Source organism: Macrobrachium rosenbergii, chromosome 22 (assembly GCF_040412425.1).
Source record: "Macrobrachium rosenbergii isolate ZJJX-2024 chromosome 22, ASM4041242v1, whole genome shotgun sequence".
In the NCBI taxonomy this organism is placed as follows: Eukaryota; Metazoa; Arthropoda; class Malacostraca; order Decapoda; family Palaemonidae; genus Macrobrachium; species Macrobrachium rosenbergii.
The window spans coordinates 48,359,522-48,382,390 of NC_089762.1; the positions used below are offsets into that span (position 1 = coordinate 48,359,522).

Consider the following 22,869-nt stretch of genomic DNA (forward strand, 5'->3'; position numbering starts at 1 on the left):
ATTTTTTTTATTAATATCCAACTGAAAGCCTTCAAGTCAGAAGAAAAAAACGAATAAAAAGTTTCTTCATCAGGTGGGATTTAATCTTGCACTGATTAGTTCATTTTTAGTAGAGCAACCACACTACTGGCCGTTGAATGAAAGCCCAATGTCTATGCTAACCCAGTTTGCCAGCAAGAAGGATAAGAATTTGTTTCATCTCATATATGAATGTTGAGTTCAGATTGATTTTTACAAGAACCATAACAGCTCATCTCACCATGGTAACATAATCCTTTGAGGCCCCACTATACCTCAGTGACCTAGTAACTTCATAATCTGCCAGTATTTTGGATACAGTTTCCTTGATATCTAAAAAGAAATGAATGAAGAATTCCTTCTTAAGTTGAAGCATAATTGTGGCAAGTATGTGAGCACATGAGCGGAGATAAATTCATACCTCGTGGTGGTGCAGTGTAGTAGCTGTGCCTTCCATCCACTAATCTAGGAAAGTGCACCAAAATATTTATATAAAGGAAGAGATTTACAAGCATAGTAGGGTATATGTATAAAAGATGGAAAGGAACAGATATCATTGCAACCCTATATGAAGTTTTTATAATTAATTAATAATACTCAGTGTATTGGGAAAATGACCAGATTTTCAGTTATGCTTCTAAATTAGTTTTGAAAGTTGGTTTCCCCTTACAATCAAAGAATATATTTTTTCACTTGGAGATGTGCATAGCACTGAAAATTAAAACGTTCACCAGCAAAGGAATAATTTGATGACATTTTAATAAAAAGAAAACAGTTTTATGGTGAGAAGTAATTGACTGATTGCTTCTTAAAAGTAACCATAATCCCATAGAGACAATTATCTACCATGGATAGTAAGCAACACATATACTTGCATTTATTGAAGAAATGAATGTCGCCTTCCAATCATAGCAAGCTGGATACTAAAGAATGTCACAGATTCGTTGTAAACAGTCATTCCTTCAGCATGTTTCAGTTTTTACATTTTTGGTATAATCTGCCACTGAAATTATAGACAGTTTTGTACCTAAAGAATTTGTCTTTAGTGAATCAAGAAGCACATTGAAGTTAAGAGTTATATATATTTTAAGAACTGGTTTGTAAGATCTAGTCTTTATATCATCTGCACCTTCAAGGAATGAAGGTTCTATTTGCTGGACAGTAGCTCTTTCAGGGCTTAAAGGTAATGGAGATACAGGGAAAAAAGCTCAAGATGGTTTTTTTTTTTTTTTTTTTTTTTTCATTTGTAGTGGTGGTTGCATCTTTGAGATTGATCATTGTGATTCATGCAATGTGTGGAAAGATCATGCTTGCTGGAGGTTGATCATCAGTGGGGCTCTTATTTGCTCCTGACTCTGTAGCGAAGATCCAGATAGCAAGTAGCCAGTGCCATTCAAAAGCACCTTTTGCCATTCCTTCTTTGGCTTTTGTCACGAGTAATGAAAACCTCTTGCTTGGTCCACTGAGTTCTAGCAGGCGTGCTACCTATAGATGACCAGAGACTTCTCCAAACTGTTCTTCTCCTCATAGCAAAGGAAGAACCAGGTTGCTAAGAACAGTCTCTTATTGGCTAAGGCAAGTCATTCAGAGATCCTATTGTAATGTGATAGTAAAACAGAAGGGATAAGTGTGCACACCTTCAAACTTAAAAGCTTTCTCTGCTTCTGTTGCCTTTAATCATAATTGGATTGCCTTCAATTTTGAGTACAGGTGTCTGTACCTTTCATATTTAAAGAGGTACATTTCATAAATTTTTGGACTTTTGTTTCTTGGGACATTGTCTTGGTGGGCAGTACTTTACCTTGGGGAAGAATTTGTTAACTCGTCTCCTCTTGTCTCTTCATATCTCATCTTCACCTTTTAGTCTTGGCATTCTCAAGAGGTGTAGACTTTCTTATGTGATTGTTAGTGTACCTCTTTTCTGATATGAAAGATGTGACAGGATTGCCTTGCTTTACAATGCCTTGAGATTTTATACTATGATCAAACCTGTCAGCTTCCAGGGCCTTGGTTCTGGACTCATTCCATAACCCAGACGCCCTCGTGGTTCTTATTGGCAATGCAAACAATAGCATTCAGCATCTTGGCTTCCTGACAGAGTAGTGATTCTGGCATAAATGTGATGAAACATTATGTTACAATAACAAAAGTTGTCCATACAAACCCATCAATAAGGTGTGGAGCGCCCTCCTCCTAGCTTCGTGAATCTTGCTGTTTCATCTGTAGTTTACACCTTAGGATCTAAGTGTCACTTTATAGTGAAACTACCTACTCTTCTCTTATGTCTGGCATACAAAGGACAGGTGACTGAGAACATTTGGGACATAAATATTTATATAAATATGATTTATGTATGAAAAAACCTTAAAAACTTTCAGTCAATTGGGTGAGGTACTTTAGGGGGGATATCCACTGACAAATCATTCACTAGTACTGTATCTTTGTTAATTTGACTAATTGCTCCAAGATAGTTTTGCAGCCTTTTGTCTTTTGAACTGAGAACTTCCAGCCTAGTCAGACTGACATTTAAGTTAATAATTAGTACTGCCAAACTGATTATGCGTCTTAGGATATGCACTAGAAATACCAAATACCAAAGATTAATTGTTTTTTTTCCTCAGTGTGTATCTTTTGCCTTGCACAACCTCATTATGGCTATGTCAACATTGTTGTTTAAACGGAGCAAATTATGATAAATTTTATGTCTTATGAAAGATTTCTCTTTACAGAGCCAGTTTCACATATTACTGTTTTTTTAAATTATCTTAAAACTAGTGTCAGTTACCAACTTTAACAATCCTTTAATGTCGTTAATCTTCAGCAAAAAAGTCTTGCATCAGGTTTCTCTTTAAGGGGTTAGACTAACCACTTCATTCCCCTTCTCATCGTGTGCCCAAACTATCTCGGTCTGTTTTTTAGCCTCTTGATCCAATATTGCTCAGCAACTTCATCTATCAAGCGATCTTCCACGAATTTCAGAATTTTTTAGTCACGTGTTAATTCTGAGGCATTTAGAAAGATATAGAGCTTTTGTTTTAACATCTACATTATTTTAACATGCTCTTTTAATTTAATGCACTGTAGTTGTTTTAAATTCTTGTACAATGAATTTTGTTAAATTTATTTCTAATTTCTCGAGTATTTCGTAATAATAAGTCAGTCATCCACACTCCCAGTCTGCTGGAATTATGCATGTTTCTGTCAGCTGTGGTTTTTTTTTTTTTTTTAATTTTAAACATTTATATTCTTTCTTTAAGGAGCATATCCCAAAACCATGCAAAAATAATTATGGTAATGACAAACTTCGGGTTGTGAACTTTCCAGACGTGTTATGTTGCAAATTTTTCGTTTGGTTCGCAGTGAAGTAAAGTACAATACTACTGCTTATATTTATTTCTTTATGGGACCATATGGAAATAAGTTGAAGGAAGTTCTCATATTTGTTATCAAATTTATGTACAAAACTGAAAAGATTTTATACAGCATCACTTTTGTGATCAGTAGTGAGGTGAATGCATCAGCAGCAGTGAAAATGATTTTTTCATTGTCAGAAGGGGTACAGGCCTTTGAGAATCTACGATGTTCAGAGGCCTACGTTGTAACTAAGACTGCTCTGCCATCTGTTATGCCTCTGAATCTGTTTATGAATTTTAATTTATGTCATTTTAGTGTGGCATAACATTCTTGGTGATTCATAAATGACTGAATCAGAAGCGGATACCTGTACAGCATGTTTTTCGTTTTAGACTTACTGTATACCATTATTCACTTGTGCTTAAATGAACATTAAGTTCTGCTTCACTGAAATGAAGAAGATATATTTATTACAGAATTTATATATGTAAAGATTTATTAAAGAAAGTTTAAACTAGTGATGCTCCATATGATTTCACCTTTGGTTAGACATCTAAATGATCAACCAGACAGTTAATGACCACATGTTTTTCTTTTCCATATCTTTGTTTTGAAAACATCCATATATGCAGTGTGTGAAAAATTTAATCAAATTAAACCCATAGGAATACTCGCTCACCCTCTAAATTGTATGCAAATCTTCACTGACCTAGGTCATGGATTTTAATTTCTTGGGAAGGTCTTGAAATTGTATTGTCCCTAAGATGTGGGAACTCTCTACAGAGTATGATGCTAGGTCCATTCTATAGCAATAATGTATATTGTTTTATTATGAAGCATTTTTAATTACACCCAATAGTCTGGAATTTTTCAAGTTCTCCGAGTCAGTTATATTGACTGTTGGAAACCTATTATTATTACAGTATTGATAAAAAGTTGAACATTCACATTTTAGTGGGCATTAGGAGGTAAAGTTCATTCGTAAAGTGTGAATATAACATAAAGAAAATATAAACACAAGTTTCACCTTATGGTCCTCTTTCCCCCTTATATTTTTCATAATGTATACACTTATTCTGGAATAAGCCAGAACACTGCAAACTTCTATAGAACAGATTTTCAATGTGTAAGAAAAGAAAAGAAAGAGTGAGTAGTAAATAAAGTCAAAAAGCAAAGATTCAAATACTGTAATAAATAAGAAAATGCCAAGGTTTAACTCTCAAGCCAGGGATCTGAACGCTCAGACTTGTAGTGTGTCATGCTACAGAGACTTGAGGAAAGCTAAGTGTAAAGTATAAAGCTACAGGAACTATCACGAGATGACCCAGTGATACAACAAAGACACACAGGTACTCTCATGAACTATGCAAAACATAATTTAACCTAAAAGTTTTATAGAGAGATGAAATGTTCATTGCACTTAAAACTGCTACACACTTGGGCGTACTGCCACAGTTTGGTAATGAATTTGCTAAAAGAACCAGTGAATGTAATCATTGTATAGTATAAGTGAACACAGGTAGTGGTGTAATGTAATGAATTGAAACAAGAAATCATCCTTAATTCTATGCAGTGGATCTAAGTGCATAAAATTTTGTAACAGCCTGCTGATAAATAGTACATGAACACCACCCTTACATTACTGTGATTAGCATTTGTGTGGAATACATAAATGACCATCAGTCTGGTAAGTCAGGTTATTGGTCCTTTACATGGAAATTAACACTTAATAATCATCTCCAGTTTATAAACATTCACACAAGTTGCCATAAGGAATCAGTCACTAATGGTAAAGATGTAAAAAGTCAAGATATGAAGATAATTTTTAAGTGAAGTACAGAAAAGAAAATGTTGAGAGTAAAGATGGACACATTTACCAACTTCATGCATGAAAATATGCTTTTAACACAAGCCACCAATTTAGTAGTGCTTTTGTGTTCAGTCACATTGTGCACGGTTCCTATCAGCATTTATTTTCTGTCTTAACTGCATGTCTTAAATGTAATTTTGTGTTGTGACATGGAAACACAATTAGTCTTTCCAGTTCCATTTGCATTTTATTGCTTTTTAATTGCTTCTCTTAGAAGACTGTATATTAAATGCAGGTTGTCCCACTGTTAAATGCCTTTGCTGGATCCACAAAATAAGACAGATACTGGTAATTGTTTGATTTGAACCATTTTTATATGCAAACTTCCTGTGTCACCTTCTATACCTTTGTAATGTTCACCTTTACTCATCACAGGGAGGTGCATCTCCTTTTTCTTTGTATATCATCGTCTTAAAAAAGTAATCTTTATCCACTTCTCACCATCTCTTCATTTATCAAGTTCTGACATATTTTGGTCAGCTCATTAGTGGCTTGTTCTCCAAATGCTTTCAGGAAATTGATTTTTATTCGTAATTTTTCTGGAGTTTTTCATTAATCACCTGGCGCCAAAAGATGTGTTCAAAAGTTACCATCTTTTGTTTCCTTTGTTTTGTCTTCATCCTCGTGTTCGTACTCTTTCTCTTCATTCATAATTTTGTCAAACAGAATTTTGATATATTTTATTTTTTCAGGGTCATTGATATATTTTATTTTTTCAGGGGGTCATGATCATGGAAGTTGAGCCTGATATAGATGTAGAGGACGAAGCCTCTACATGTCAAAGGTCTGTACCTCAGAAGCCTCCATCACAGCCAGCGCCAAATATTGTCTTCGACACCGATCCGGCATTTTTCTCTCCCGACGAGAAATTGAAAGTGGGTGTTATTAGAGAAGAAGATGGGACACAAGTCTTTTTGTGTATGTACTGTCGAATGAGATGTGAGACTGCACTCTCTTTGAAAATGCATGTCCGTGTGTATCACATGCCCGTGTTGGTGTACGACAATGGGTTGGGGACTGTGGAGACTAGGTATCGTATGGGCATTAAACTTCAGAATACAACGTCAACTGAGTTTTCTACAACTGAAAAGCCATTTGCTTGCCTGTTCTGTGAATCGTCATACAAACTTCAGAGTTCCCTGCAGTCACACTTCAGAGAACATCACAGTCCTCACAAGCCTTTCCAATGTTTAGAGTGCAAAGAAGGCTTCCGACGACCCATAGAACTATCGAGACATCGACTGTATAGGTGCCCTGTAAGAAAAACTCCCACATTTCCTCCATCTCGAAAGGAGAGGTGAAATAGAATTGATATTTTAAGATAAAAATCTATTAAATTTCTTTTATCATCTGTGCAATATTGCAAAATGTACAGTAGTGATTGATTACAATAATGTACTGCCATCTCTTTGATAAAGGCTAGGGTTGGATGTTGATAATTATTTGACACTTACATACTGTTTTTTTGTCTTCCAGGTACAGAAAGTGACGTGATTTGCCTTCAAGTTAGATTTTTGTTCATATTGTTTTTATAAAAAAAATACGTTATAAGAAAACAGCTATAGTTTAGTATATTTCACTATGCATTTGATTCAACTTCCCAAAAAATAAAATAGTCTTATGAATATATTAAAATGTTGAAAATTAAATTTTCTTTTTGATGTACAGCTTGGAATTCTTGTCAATTTTTTTTAATGAATATTGATATGAAAGTCATGTGTGTTCATATGAGTACAAATGCTTTTTTTGCCATTCTTGATGGGTGAAGTCATATTCTGAATTCCAAATTACTTTCTTGGCAAAGCAAACTAACAAGTGAGATGGGTCTGTAAGGAGTGCCATAGTTGTGTTTTTATTATTTTTGACGATGATCTTTTATATTTTATATTAATTTTATTATAAATAACTTTATTGGGAGATAAAAAAAGGTAAGATATGTTTTATGATCATATCATAGGTTTCCCCCCTCCATCAGTCTGGATCTTTGATGTTATACTGTACGTTTCTTTTATATTACTGTGTTGTGTCCTGTAGATCTGACCCTTTTCATCTGTTGTGGAGAGGGTGACCAGCTCTAGCAAGAGTGTTTGCCAGCCTTTAAATGAATATGACAGATCTTTCCAGGAGGCTCCCCGTTTGAAACAGGCTAATGCGCAAACCACACTTGTGTAGATTCTGTAATTCTTCATGCTTGGAGGTTACTATATGGCAAAGCCTTTGAAACAGACTTTTAATCTGAGGCAGCTGAAGATATACCCAGATGGGGTTAGTGCTGTCAATGTGCCTAATTTGGTGCACTGTGGGCATTATTTAAAGTTCTCTGCAGGGTCTCTTTGGCCCCTAGCTGCACCCACTTTCACTCCTTTTACTTTACCTCCATTCATATCTTTCATCTCACTTTGCTCCCTCTCCTAATAATTGTTTTATAGTGCGACTGTGAGGTTTTCCTACTGTTACGCCTTTAAAACCTTCTTTACTCTCAGTTTCCCTTTCAGTACTGAATGACCTCATAGGTCCCAGCACTTGCCCTTTGGCCTAAATATTATAGTCCAGTTCTAGCTGAGGATATTCCAGCATTAGTAGAATGCCTTCTCTCTACCTTTACCTGGCAAACGGGAACTTATTTTGTGATTGTTGCAGTGGCGGGATGTTGGTTCACATAATACTTTACTGTTCCATGGATAGCTGACTTTCCTTTGTTTCTGAGATATGAATTTATAGGTAATCTGTTCGGAGCTGGAGCTGCGTGGACTTAGATCTGGAACCTTCATCGATACTGACGTATTTGTTAGGTTTGCAACTTTAAAGAGAGGAGTGGACTGTATTTTCACAAGGAAGGTTATGCATACCAAGGATTAGTTGTCAATAGATCTCCCAATTGTAGTTGACTTTGTCATAGAGACATGGATCCCAGATAGACAGTAATAAGTCATTACTCTCTTTCCTCATTCCATCACTTGTAACGTGCCTCTCAGAACAGTTTATCTGTATTTCTTGAGAACAGAGGGGTTCAGGGGAGGTACTTCTAGATTTTTTTGTCCAAGGAATGTATATGTTTGTTCTGGTTCATACAAGGTGATTTAAGGACATTTGTTCACAAGACCATAACTTTTTCAAATTCATTCCTTTTTAAACATAGCTAGATGACATGTCTACAGCAGGTATGTAGAATGCCAAAAGGAGTTTGAGGACTCGTTATACTAGTTAGGTCATGTAATATCTGTGAGAGATGTGGTCTATACTGCAGGTAAGATTTCCAGCTCCATTCATTCCTCATCTTCGTTAGCTGATGTATCCTTTCATTCCCCAGTATGACATTTTTCTGTGACCCTATCCTCTGCCACAGTTACCCCTAGGAGAACTATGGCCTCTGAAGCAACAGATATCCTTATAGATCTGAAGCGAAAGGTAGACACTGTAACTCATTATTCAAAATACCAGCCTTTTAGAGTTACTTTGCATATCTGGTTTCTGTCATAATTTTGTTGTGGGTTTGCATTAAAAATTAATTGCATTTTTAAAAAAATGGCAAGTGTGCTCTGAAGAGGAGGCCTAGGACAGATGGCATCACTGTCCCATCATTGGTCCTAAAAGGAATTTTTGTTTATGCATCTTGGTGTTTGTTTTAATCAGAGGCCCAAGAACATGCCTCAGTGATAATGGTGGGTGTTATCTCCCAGGAATTTAAGTTAAGGAGTGTTTTTGGGTCATGTGCCATCCATTTTCATCTTTCAGTCCTTATTTGGCATTTATAATGATTTTTATATTATAGTGTTGTAGTTGCATTGTGTTTGCTTTTGGGCAACTGGCATCCTTCTGACCCTTGGTGATACTTAAAGTACTGTACCTATAATTTTCTTTACTTTCTTTTAATTCTAGTGCCTTTTCATTTTTAGAATTACTAAACCTTATGTTTTTTCCCTGTTTGAATACAAAAAGAATAAAGAAAATCATCTTAAAAAACTTATCTTAGCCTACGGGGAGTGGCATTCCTTGGAGAAGCCTTAATGACATTACTAGTGCTACTCTTACGGGTAAAATATTCAACAAGAAAGAGGCTAACGTTATTTCATCTCCTACGGAATTTATTTCTTGGCCAACCATTGCATGGAGAGTTATGTGCAAAAAATGAAACAGGAGGGTTATTGTATGAACAGGAAAACTGTTTAAAGATTTTTTTGTTCCATAAAGCAAACATTACTTTAAAATATTATCATCCACTTATAGGGTTTTCCACAAATTCATCTTGCAGAAAACAAAGGTGCTACCCAATGATTGAAAGTTCTTCCATTTGTGACCACTCACTTTCTAGTTAATTTAGTCTGATGCGATTTGGAACTCAGTAAATTGGTTTGACCTTTTTGATTTGGCACAGAAGGAATTTGTATAGCAATGTGTATGGTTTAAATGCTTATTTTGCTGAGGTAATTTATGCTGTGATAGATCCTGTTCAGTGAAACAATTTTGCTTTTCTCAGTATAGTATATTTTTAACTTGCACTGTACAGTACTGTTTCTTCATTTTGGAAACATTTAATTAACAGTTCTTTAAATATATGACTGTTAGACAATACAGTATTTGTCCTTATTTCAATGTTGTAAGATGTGTAAGGTATCCATACATTAGACAGATCTCATTTTTGCATACCCTAAAATGACTGAAAGATGTCGTAGGCCAAGCACTGAGTCAGCACAGCGGACACGAGAACGCTTGAATTACCGTTAAGGAAATATTCCCACCCTTAAAGAGGCTTTCTGTTCTATCTGATGCAAATTTACTGAGCCCAGAATTAACTGCCTCGCTCTTTGTATGTCTGTTTGGGTAAATAAGGAAAAAGGGAGGATGAAATAACCTACAGTGTGAAGTTCAGATCGACACTGGTGGAGGAATCCTCTAGACATCATTCTAAAAGCATCATTAGTTCCTCTGCAATTTTAGGTTTTTCTGTAAATGTTTGAAATTTTATTTTCATGTAAATGGGTACATTTTTCCGAGGAGGTGGAGCTTTGTATGAGAACGTGAGTGCCACAGATTTATGGAATGTTAGAAGCACAGATGCTCATCAACAAGTTGGAACTCTTAACAATGAAGACTAAATGCCTTTCAGGATCAGATGGTAGGGTTTTTAAGTAGACGTTATCAAACAGTTCAGTGATTAGCTCACTTTAGGAATCAAAATCACGAGGTCAGAGGCTTAATACAAGACAATCTTGGATATACTACTTGATGAGGAGGAAGTGACAGCCATCTTTTTGGTAGAATTTATTCTGAGATGACACAACATTTTTGTAGGCTTATCACATATGGAAATTTTTGAGATACCATCCATAGACGTACAGTAGCATCTGATATTAGCAGTAAAGGGATATTAGTTGGTATAATTACAGATAGTTTAATTTTAAAGCTTTGTTTTTATGAATGTGAAATACTTCAGGTATTTGTTTCTGAGAAAGATCTACCATTACTCAGAAATCTAAAAGGGACCCCACTCGCTTCCGAAGGAGCTTCTCACTTACTAAAGGACTTTAAACCTTTAGAACAAAGGTCATTAAAGATTCTTACATCATGTAGATGAGTGATTGAGATTCAGTCTCTCAGTAGAGTTTACTCATACTGGAGAGTGGTTTTCGTTTTTTGAATCTTAAGCTGAAAACCCTTACGGACAGGGTCAACAGACTATAAACCTTAAGAGGACTCTAAAGGGAAATTAGCCTGCAGAGAGAGACAAGTTATAGGAAAAGGTGATAAATAAATTAGTATGCATTAGGCCTTTTGGCCCAGACTTAATAGTAAACACAAATTCCAGAGAAAAAAAAATGAAAACTGCCTCTTTCCCTCCAATTTTGCCAAGCTTAGAAAATGGTATCCTTCAGGGTACTCAAGTTGCATTTGAAACTTACATTACATTACCAATCAAAGGATGATGTTGTGGGATGCTCAAAAATGCAAGATCCCATGCAGGCAGCAGATCATCTCAAGTTAGCAACATGGAATAGTAGACAATATGTTTCAGTCTACAAGTTGCCCAAAGGTCACTGAAGGATCTTGCTCTGAAAATTTTGTTCTGGCTAGCTTTTGCATCATGAAGATGAGTGGTTGAGATTCACAGTCTCTCAAAGAACACAGTAGCATTCTGGTTGTAAGCAACTACAGTATTAGATTGTATGAATCTGCTTTAGCACAGGATTTTGCTCATACCAAAGTTTGGCATATAGATTGAAAGCCTTATCCTTGTTTACCTTTTTAGGCTTAGTACATCTGGTGCTCAAGCTGTGGAAGCATTTGTTGATGATACCAGTTAACTTTTGCTTTGATCTATTTAAGAAACTAACAAAATCACTGGTTCATATTCACAGGTAGACATGTTTTCTAGCACAATTTTTACAATTTCTCATTTTATTCATGGTTGAACTTGATGCCAGCCTACTGTGACATAGTGTAATAGCAAAATAGATATGTTTATTGGTCATTGAATAGTATTTCCAAGATCCCCACAGAACACAACTGTAGAATCCTCATTCCAGAAGTTTTGTCTTAATCCAGACAGTTCAGCTGAGACAATGGTGGGCTGTCACCTTCTTTAAACCTGGTGAAGTCTCATGTTTTGCTGATTATTACTCACTTTTATGCATCAGTTCTACACTGTGTCTGACATCAGACTTACAGAATTTTAGAGCAAAAGTAATAGATTTGCATTAATGAAAAATTAAACTAATTTTTTAAGTTTTTCAATTTATGCGATACTTTAGCCTACTTGAAAAAGGGTATTTAATCTAGTAAAATGTGACACAAAGATCATTATTATTTTAGAAGTTTAGGATTTATATTGAGTTGTATGGTACTATATCTTTCCTTAATCTCTAGAGGTTTAAACTTGTATGGAGTTGATACATTTAATTATATCAATTATACCATATTCAGCATGTTTTTAGTCTGGTAAAATGCCACATTCTTGTACTAACTCTGCTTTGAAATGAAAAGTTCATGAAAACCATGACGCATAGAAAATAAAAGGCCTTGTAATTAACTGAATTGAAAACAGTACTTTATTACTATGGCTTTCTGAATGTTGTTTTGATTCTCAAGTAAGAGGTTCTTAGCATAATCATGGAAAGGGAATTGATACCAGATGACTGCCTTCTAGATATACTCTTTCTGCTTTAGCAGTCCCTAGATGAGTTTGGTTTCAAAACTTTTTCTCCCTCAATGGGGTTTTATCTTTTTCAGGGTTAGAGGTGATCATTTCACCTTGTTCTGTTGTTTTTTTATTTACAGTATTTTATACTTATCTGGCCCCACTTCAGGAATAAAAGAATATATTCATAAATAATCAAATTGATTTTGCAAGATATCTGAATGGAGGTTAAAAGGTAATATTTGAGCTGAAGTAATCAGAATTTTTATTTCAAGTAGTTCTGCTGTATGGTCTTTTAAAATTACAGGAAGTTAAATGACAAGTGTAGACAGTAAGAGGAAATTTCACAACAAAATTTATCTATATACTGTATATGCAAAAATTGTCTTAGCATCTGTGAGAAAAAACAGTACTGTGCTGTACAGGTTTATTGATAACTATCCTATGTGCGTTTCTTATAGTGTTTCTTCAAATAATTGGGAATCTTTATGGCTTTGCATGGCCTTACCTACATACCGGTGGATTTTAATAATGTATGGATTTAAAAATGTTTTGTTTTGTAACAAGTTGATGCATCTGTCACAGCAAATGTGATATTAGCAAGATGGGAGATGTATATTGGTGATTAGAATCCATGACTGACTGGTGCAGCATTCTTTGATTAGTCTTTGATAAGTGAACTACAGTTGTACAGGTTGGGTAATTCTGAATAACAAATATGTAAAGCATACTTGATGCCCTATTGCATCCATTTGAGCTGATAGCCAAGCATTTTATTTTTTACTTATAAACAATATATTGGCCAATTATGGCAGATTATACAGGGTAAGTGTTGTGTGAGTTCCTCAAAAAAGAACTTTCCATTTAATGATAAATATATTATTTTTTATATATTTTTATTTTTATTATTATTTAGATTGTGCTTCTGTCATGTGGTTTGAGATACGTTTATCAAATTTCGAATGGTTTAGAGGCAATATGTATGGTAATATAATATCTAAATTGCTAACATCAAATTTTTCTTATTACCATTAGGATTGATATAGGAAACATTGAGCCCTCCATGAGAAGAATGCTTGTAAGATAAGTTGTTGCTAGGTGGAGTTGAGATTTAATTATTCTTTTGTGTTTTTACTTAGCGGTACTTGTTTTGAGATGTTTACTTTCACAATTATTATTGAGATGTTTACTTTCACAACTATTATTATAAAGTAGTTTAATCAGACCTGTGGGTCACATCTCACGACCCAAAAGACTTGCCTGAAGGTTTTGTTCTGAAGTGAGAGATGATGAGTAACCTTATACATGGAGTTATGGCTCCTGTAGGGCATCTCCTTCCCTAACACAGGCGGTAATTTGTTTTCTCAGGCTTTTCATGCCAGGACTTAGGAATTGAATATAACCTGAATTCAGGATAGTTTGTTATCATCACAGTCCACTCTGAATAGGATTTTTTCTTCAAGACACACACGATAGTAAATATCATGAGCAGTCTCTTCCATATACATTGCATTCGTAACCTTGGGAAAGATTTTCACAAGGTAAGTAAAAGAATACTTTTTTGAAGCTGAAAAAATTTGGTTGTGCACCCAAACTTTTAAACATTGTGTAATCATTCCATGAGATATTGAAAGGTAAATTAGCATGTAATGGAGAGTCAGATGAGTTTGTTGTAAAAAATCTGATGTAAAGCAGGGATGTTTTTTGACACCGATCCTGTGTAATCAGTTTTTCCTGTTTGTTGCTTTCCACACATGAAGTTTATGAAGATGAAGTTTTATTTTAATGGATGGGGGTTTGCTTAGTATCTGAAGGTTTCAGGCAAATGTAATGTAAAGCAAGGATATTTTTATACCAGTTTTGTGTAATAAATTTTTACTGTTTGTTGCTTTCCACCTTTGAAGGTTATGAAGGTGAAGTTTTAATTTAGAATAGATGGTGGTTTGCTTAACATCGGCGGGTTTCAGGCCAAGGGAAAAATCAGAGGAGAGAACTTGATGCACTTCTAACCTTATAAAAGGAAAGGTGGCATTGTTACACATGCAGTACTTTTACAAAGGCAGCTTCATAAATTATCAGGATCATGCAAAATAGCCTTACCATTTGTTCTACAAAAACAAAAAGGTACGCAATAAGGAATGGATCAGAAAAGGGTTTTTACCTGGATGTCAAATTAATAAAAAAAAATTGACATTTTTGTTCTTGTTATAATCTCAAACCATAGTTTAGATGCAATACCCACCTGAATTGGCAAGACAGCAAGATTTTTAGCTCCCTGTGAAAGCAAGTTTGATTCAACTGGATGTTTACAATAAAAACAAAGGATTGTTTACAGTGCTTGTGAATGATCTTGCTAGCTTTATTCTACTGAGGTATGTTCCATGTAAGCAACCCAGCCGAAAAGACTTAATAACTTTAATTTCTGTTACCCAAGAAAGACCATTGAAATATGCTGGTATCACTGAGTGGCTAATGTGGATATCCTAGGTATGGCAAATTCTGATCCATTAATAACCATACAATGTAAAAACACTTTCGGACTGGCTGTCTTGGGAGAATGCATAGCAGTCAAATTTCAAAGAAAGTCATACTGGAAAATATGAAGAGGTAGGAGAAAAGTTGGAAGTCCACCTTTGTACTACTCTTGACTGATCTGGAAGAAAGTTCCCAGATTCAAAGTCGCTGGAAACAGCGTCAGATAAGGCTGTAGTGTTTGTAAAGAGAGTACAAGGGAGAGAGGATTGTTAAAAAGTATGACGTGTGCAAACTCTGATCTGTAAATTGGGTGGAGCAGCTCATTCAAGGGACTACTGTCTATAGTTTGCATTTCATAGCTTGTAGGCAGCACCAAAGGCTTTTTCTGCGTGCCGTGAGTCCCTAGAAGTTTTGCAACCTGCCACTGTTTTTTTCTGTGGTTCCTCAGCTTGGCTATCCTGCTCCAGTTTTTGGTCCCTGAGAAAAGAGGTCTCTGCATTAGTAAAGGGGGGTGAGGTTACTATAACTTTCTATCAAGAGGTTCGACTTGGTGGTCTGGTTAGATTATGTGTAATAATAGTTTTGTTAGAGAGCATCGCTGAAACTAAGCGTTAATATCAATTTTATCAGGTGCAAGAGTTAGTTATTTGAAATTGATTGTGATGTTCAAATCTAAATACTTTATGTCGTTTACCCCTTGCCTATCTGCAGTTCTTTTCCAAAAGTTGAAACCTTCATGTGTAATTCTAAGAATCCATGCCAAAACATGACATTCTCAGCTTCTTTATATTTTTAGTTTTGTAAAGTGCAGTAATTGTATAAGGCATGTACTTATTGATAACAAATGTGATATTTTTTATATTAATTTTCTTATTAATATGCCAGTGAATATCTTTGTACATTATAATTTAATAAAAATGTTAACATGTTCCTTTTTTTGTCGGTACCCCAATAGTTTATGGTTTTGTAACGAGAAGGTAATTCTCAGTCTGTTTATAGGAGAGATTTTTGTGCAGGCTTTATTGGTAGGATGCAGATATATGGTGATGAGTTGCTGTTGGTGAACAGCTTGCTGTTTCACCTTGTAAATTGGGACTCGGTCCTCTCTTTCCGTCACAAAGCTTTCAGACTGTGTCTACTGCCAATTGGAAGTGGAGGACCCGCAGCTTCAAGGCAGCTGTTTGCATCTATAGATTTGTTTTAAAGAATTATTGTGAAATGTCACTGATGTAGCTTTTGGAATTGGTGATTCAGACTCTTGACAAAACCTGCAAAAATTCATTTTGAAAAATTGTATACTCAGCAGACTTAGACACAAATTTAGTCAGTCCAAAATCATAAACATTTTTACATCAGTTTCCCTTTTGTGGGGTCAGTCATGAAAAGAACATTTCATTCTTCTGTCTCTTAAATTTTTTATTTGAATTCCCAAGTGATCCAGGTCCTCTTCTATGCCATATTTCCAAATTTGCTGGGACTTTTTACATACAGTCATCCTGCTGCTTCCATATTTTTGAATTTCTAATTGCTACTCCCATTCTCATCACAGACACAAACCATCTCAATTTTTGAGTTAGCCTATTTTCCAGCCTCTGGACACCACATCTTTCTGTAACTTTCTTGCACGTAATATGATCTTTCCAATACAAATTAGTCATAAATCTTGGCATTTTGTTGTCATATCTGTTCAAAATCTTATTCTGTTTTGTAACTGGCTATGTCTGTCCTGCACTGAGTAGTGCAAGCCTTTATGCACTCAAAGTTTTACTTAGTCCTGAACTCTCTTCTTCATCTAGACTTGCTACTTGATATCAGATTCACTATCCATTGGTCTCCCCAAGGTATTGAAAATCATGTAGGAACATGTTTTGTAAAAATAAATTAAATAACAGGCATGGAAGTACTTTTATGGATAGTTTGAAGTTTTTAATGCACACAAATTCATTCGATGAAATATGCACAGTAAGAATTCTCCATATATTATTGTGTAAAATAAGCTAACAATCACAGATTCCATACCTCCACCAATGGGATTAGCATATACATATGCTCAAATACAGTTTGTTTCACATACCGAGATGACCAAATATTGTGAGTGACGAACAAAGAGAACCAAACCAATAACCTAGACATTTAGTGACATGGAAAATCTTACCAGCCTGAATTCTCTTTTTTCATTCAAACTTAGTTCTTAATTAGTCCTAGTATCGCAGTGCAAATGCAATGAATACTGCAAAATATATATTTCTTCACTTCTTTCTCTTATTACAGCATTATTTTTCCTTTATACATTTAATTTTTTTCTTGTAATTTATCTCATATCCACATCTACCTGAAATTTCAGGGTTGGACAGTTAGCTAACTACGTGGTTCCTGACAGCATGTAAAGTAGCCTACCATCAATCATGTAAAATTTAGATTTATGGGTTACCGTTATATTGACCACTGGTCAGTATTAACCTAAAAAATTATATTATATATACAGTTATATATATATATATATATATATATATATATATATATATATATATATATATATATGTGTGTGTGTGTGTGTGTGTGTGTGTGTGTGTGTGTGTGTCAGATATAGGACAAACGTAGGCGAATTTCGTATGAATGATTAAGTACTGGCAGCTATTTTGTATTTTGTTTCAAAAGTCATCCTATGCCATTTTATGACTTATATAAGAGGAATAAATAAACCTCATTTAGTACAGCCACAGCTGTGCGGTTTACATCTTTTTTACGTATGCAAAAGTTTTAAAAATGAGAAGGTATTATGAAAACTAACTTCGATATCTGTCAGATAGACCAGTGAATACAGGGAGTCCCGTCACCTTACCTGCCTGACGTATGATTACAAATACAATTGCCGTAATTTCCGATGATAAAGAATGTAATACTATATTGGCTTTAAAACATATATGGTAGCATATTAATTTAATTTTTACTTAATATACATCTAGCTTTAATTTGAAAATCTGAATATGTAATTATTCATAGGTCGTCTACAACAGCGTTGCGAAGTTGATACTACAGTTATTTGTTACAGATAAATTTTATCCCTAAATTAGAAAAGTAAGATAAACAAGAACGCTGGCGATACAGGTAAGAATTTGTTAGTCTATAATCTGCGAAAGTTAATGATTTATTATCAGATTTAAGCTTCCATGTCAATGAATTATCTTACGTTAATTTTTTTTTATAAAGGAGTAGGTTGGTTTTGGTGCTACAAATTTGTAAAGAAATTTGAAAGTTTTGTACCATCCGAAGTAGTAAATCTTCTAGATTGTAAATTTCAGATAAAAATATACCATGCTGATCGATGCTAAATGCATGAACACCAAAGAAAATCTTCCTCTCCTCTCCTTGCCCCCCGGCAGCAATGAAGTAGGAATTACAAAGGAGAGCCGTAAGAGTACGCTCTCTGGTAAGTAAAACACTGGGTAATCACTTTTAGAATAGTTAACAGGATAATTTGTTTAAATTATTTCTACTAACGAATAATAAATATTGTTTGAAGTCAAATTACATGGAAGATAAAATTGTAAGTTTGGTTTCTGATGAGAAAATAAGTAAGAAAAGGACATTCACCGAAGTGTAAACAACTGGCAGCAGCCCGCGTCCCTCAACGGCGGGTGGCTTTCGGGGACTCGGCCAGGGAAATGCAATTCAGTACGAGTTGAACGAGTGCGAGAGATGGAAGAGGAGTTACGGTGTAGTCAGTGTAGTGGGTTTTACCACGTGCCGGTATTGTTAGTGTGTCATCATGCCTTGTGTCTCGCTTGTGCCGGCGCCCTTCAAAAACCAGCAGCGCCTCCTTCATCACGTGCCGACGAAGAAGGTAGCGGCAGTAGTGGTAGTGTGGTGGTTCCTCCTGCCGAAGAACACGAGACCTCCGAAGTGGATAAACTGTCAGTGTTGAGTGACGCTGACTCGGGCGTGTCGTGCAGTTCCCGTCCCACGAGTTTGGTCGGGGCTTCGGAGGAAAGAGGAGGCGGCGGAAACAACAGCGAGCCCCCTCCACCTCCGCCCGTATACACAATAACCTGTCCGAAATGCGGCGTCGCCACGCCTACAGACGATTCCGGAGCCCAGGGGTTAACGCGGTACCGAGTCCTGGCGGCCGTGGTGGACAAACACCTGGAGAGGTACCAAGTGGCCGAACCCTGTCAGTTATGCGAGGGCGCCGAAATGGCCAGGGCTGCCCAGGTGTTTTGCGACCAGTGTTTAGTTTTTTACTGTGGCCCCTGTCGGGATTCTTGCCATCCGGCTCGGGGCCCTTTAGCCTCCCACTGGCTGGTCAGCGTGGCCGAAGGAAGGGCGCTGCTGAGGGCACGCCGTCGGGAGAGAGAGGGCAGATGTGGACATCACCCTCAGGAGCATGTCTCCATGTTCTGTGTTACCTGCAGAGTGCCCGTCTGCGTCCTCTGTCTGCACCACGGAAGGCATCATGCACATGACGTGCACGCCCTCAATGCAGTTACTAAAACACATAAGGTAAATAGGCGTGTATGCAGGGATGTTGTTTGCATGAATGGACGACTTATATTAATCGTATTGGGTAAATAATAAAATATTAATCGTGTTGGGTAAATATTTATTATTTATATAATACAAGTCTAAACTCAATTATAAGTTTAGACTTGTTATAATCTACACTTAGAATCTGAATCTCTCTCTCTCTCTCTCTCTCTCTCTCTCTCTCTCTCTCTCTCTCTCTCTCTCTCTCTCATATATATATATATATATATATATATATATATATATATATATATATATATATATATATATATATATATCATGATAAAACAGTAACAAATAATAATACACATGAAAATTAAGTAACAAATATAGACTGTTTTACTGACGTAAACTTTCGTGAAAACTATACTCCTTTCATCTCAACCCCCGAATATAATATATGCAAATAAGGGCAAAGGTATGGCAAAATAAGCACATATAAAACCCCCCCAAACTGCCTCTTCATTATTCCATGTAACGCCTGTGTTCGGAAAAGTATTTAGCCTAAAAGCCTCTCAATTAGGCCTAGAACGCCGTAGGCCTTATTGGATGGAAGTAGCTAACGTGATCCCCAATTTGGAGATCAGTGTCTTCTATCTCTTGTCCTTCTTCGTCATTCGTAGTCGAAATAAATAGGGAAATACTGCAAGACGAATCATTCTTTTATTCTTTTATCTTTTCATTCACCAAATTGGCGATGGCATAATGCCTCCTCCGTTCAATGCCTGCAACCGTTTAACTGTCAATGTAATATATATATATATATATATATATATATATATATATATATATATATATATATATATATATATATATATATATATATATATATATATATATATATATATATATATATAGTGTTTGTGTATTATTGCCTGCTTTTTCATTTTTTTTTTTCGAAGGGATCAGTGGCTTTGTAAAATGATGGTCTACAACAGTGGATATAACTTTTGATATTCCGTATAGGCGGTGTTTCTGTTTTGACTGAGAATCTTTGAGTATAACAAAAGTAGTAAAGTATTTTATTGACATTTATATTGCATAAACAATTCTAATGAATTGTGTTTCGGTGATTTTCCTAATTCTGTAGAAGTTTTGTTTCTTACCCTTGTTCCTAACTCGTCCCGCCCTCCCCCCCCTCCTTTCCCTACCGCTCAAGCACCCACTTCTCTCTCTCTCTCTCTCTCTCTCTCTCTCTCTCAACCTTACCAGAGCGAGTGTGGAGTACGGCGAGCATGTTTTATGGTAGTAATTTTTCCGCCATATCTCTAGGCGGGAGGACAACTTTGAATGTATTTCGTATTGTCTTTGTTTTCTTGCCACTGTAGCAGGAATGAGGGTGGCTCTTTTGGATTGTAGAAATTTGTGCAGAAAAGATGGTGCCTTATTGCTTAATGCTTTATTGCATTGCGTCATTGCGTTTTTTTCCATTCAAGGTCTCGAGGAACGTTTTGCAATTGATCTTTACAGGCCTAAATGGTTCAGCCACGTTTCTTTCTTAGTCTTATGTGTTGCTGGTAAAGTAGTGGTTTATGTATATATAGGCCTACATATATATGTATATGTATATATATATTTATATATATAGCCTATATATATAATGTGTGTGTTCTACGTAAGTACAGATCCAAGACATGAAGCTGTAACGGGATGAGATGGAGGGGCGATGACACGACAGTCTCCCGCATTAATTACACAGAATAGTTAGGATGTGTATCATTACATGCGGTACGTTTAGCTCTTTACTGTTAGCTTCGTGTTCTCTGTAATTTTCAGCGCAAGCCGTCGGTTCGGTTTCTTCGGTCACAATGAGGCAGAGCTTGAATTTTGTAAATATTCTCTACTTATAACGCATGCTTAGCTTCCACTAAATAAAAAAGAAAAGATAATTAGTGAAAGTATGTCATTTGGAACTCATAGGCCTAGGAGGAAGGAGTGGAAAGCAGAACCTTGATATTGAGCTAGAGGTGAATGTGGCGTCGATGATTGTAGGTGTAACCAGCAGCTCAAGTTGTGTAGGTTTACAATTCTCTAGTTAAAGCTTTTGAGAGTAATTGCTTCCCTATATGTGGCGTAAAAAGAATTGAAAGGGCGAGAAATAGAGAGATACGCAGGAGAAAGGAAGCATCGGTGCTTGAAGAAGGTTTGGTCATGTTGAAAGAATGGACGACCCTAAACTGGTGAAAAGCGTTTACTTAGAAAAACAGTGGTGGATAGATGGTGTGAAAGGTAGGCCTATTGGAAAGGAAGGACCTCATTACCCAGTGAACTGCAACCACAGTGCTCGCTGACCTGCCTAGTTTAAATTCAGGATACCAAAACTGGGCAAAAGATTAAGTATAAAACTTCTACCGTAATTTTTAAACGGTTGAGTGTAGAGCGTATTCAAACTGACTGTTTGTGGATAGATAAAGTTTCACATTTAAACCCAGTAAAATGTAGGTCGTACGGCCTAAGTTCCAGCGTTTTTCCTTTGTTGTTGCACGCCTTTGCATGTCACCTGTGTGGCTTTTTAACATTTTCCCCCTTGCTCACGAGTAGTAGTAACTAAGTAACGGTTCTGGCCGCGGAATTCTCGTGTAGTATATTTTTAAAAGCCAACCGACACAGCTTCTATCGTTGTCATTCCGTTGAATTTCCACTTTATGAATGAAATGTTTGTGCTTCGTGTTCCCTTTTGCTTTGAATCTCGTGTTTTGTGTGTGTGTGTTATAATACTCCGTTCACTCCGTGCGTAATCGGTTCGTTACCCGGCCCCGTAACGGATTAAGCAATAACTTCCGTTACCGGTTTTGCCATTTAAACTCAGTCGCTCTCACGTGAATATTGATTGTTGAGACCGGCTCTCTCTCTCTCTCTCTCTCTCTCTCTCTCTCTCTCTCTCTCTCTCTCTCTCTCTCTCTCTCAAAAGAACAGTTATTCAACGGTGTTTCGTTATTAGCCACTACTGTAACTTGTTTTATACCGTTCAAATTTCTTGAGCGTGGATGTAAATAATTGAATACATATACACATACACACACGCATATATATACATATATACGTACATACATGCATACATAAATCTTAAAAAAATGTTGTGTTCAAATCGAATTCAGCTGTGAAAGTTGATAACAGAATGAAGAGGCTGCTGTGGAAAGTAATAAGTTTGTTTTTTTACTCAACTGTTCGTAGTCTAGGATCCTCCGATTATCAAAAACCAAACGATATTCTTAGAAATTGATCTAATGAATGAATTTATCTGTAGCTTCGTATCAAACTGGATACAAGCAGAGAGAGAGAGTAACTAGGAGTAAGCTATGGACGACGTTAAGGCTGCAGATGGTGATGATAAGTCTCCCGTAGCGGGGTAGCGCTGTCAGTGCACCTCATGCGGTGCACCGTAGGCATTACGTAACGTTCTTCGCAGCGTCCCTTCCTTAGGCCCCTAGCTGCAACCCCTTTCGTTCCTTTTACTGTGCCTCCTTTCATGTTCTCTCTCTTCCATCTGACT

At 36.2% G+C, this 22,869-nt stretch overlaps 2 protein-coding genes across 3 annotated transcripts in view; both read left to right on the forward strand.

Annotated features, from left to right (window-relative positions):
- The first annotated feature begins 5,044 nt into the window (after window positions 1-5,044).
- LOC136850497 (oocyte zinc finger protein XlCOF19-like) lies at window positions 5,045-6,543 on the forward strand. The gene is made up of 2 exons (XM_067124068.1): window positions 5,045-5,059; window positions 5,962-6,543. Exons 1-2 carry the CDS (start codon window positions 5,045-5,047, stop codon window positions 6,541-6,543), a joined length of 597 nt encoding a protein of 198 aa, XP_066980169.1.
- An 11,793-nt stretch (window positions 6,544-18,336) lies between these two features.
- Trim9 (E3 ubiquitin-protein ligase Trim9) overlaps window positions 18,337-22,869 on the forward strand; it is a 328,168-nt gene continuing 323,635 nt past the window's right edge. The window contains exon 1 of one of the 2 annotated variants that reach the window (XM_067124900.1): window positions 18,337-19,352. In XM_067124900.1, the coding sequence (XP_066981001.1) occupies window positions 18,552-19,352 (801 nt within the window). In that variant the 5' untranslated portion in view covers window positions 18,337-18,551. The remainder of the gene's footprint in view (window positions 19,353-22,869) is intronic. The other variant, XM_067124899.1, reaches the window with a different exon arrangement.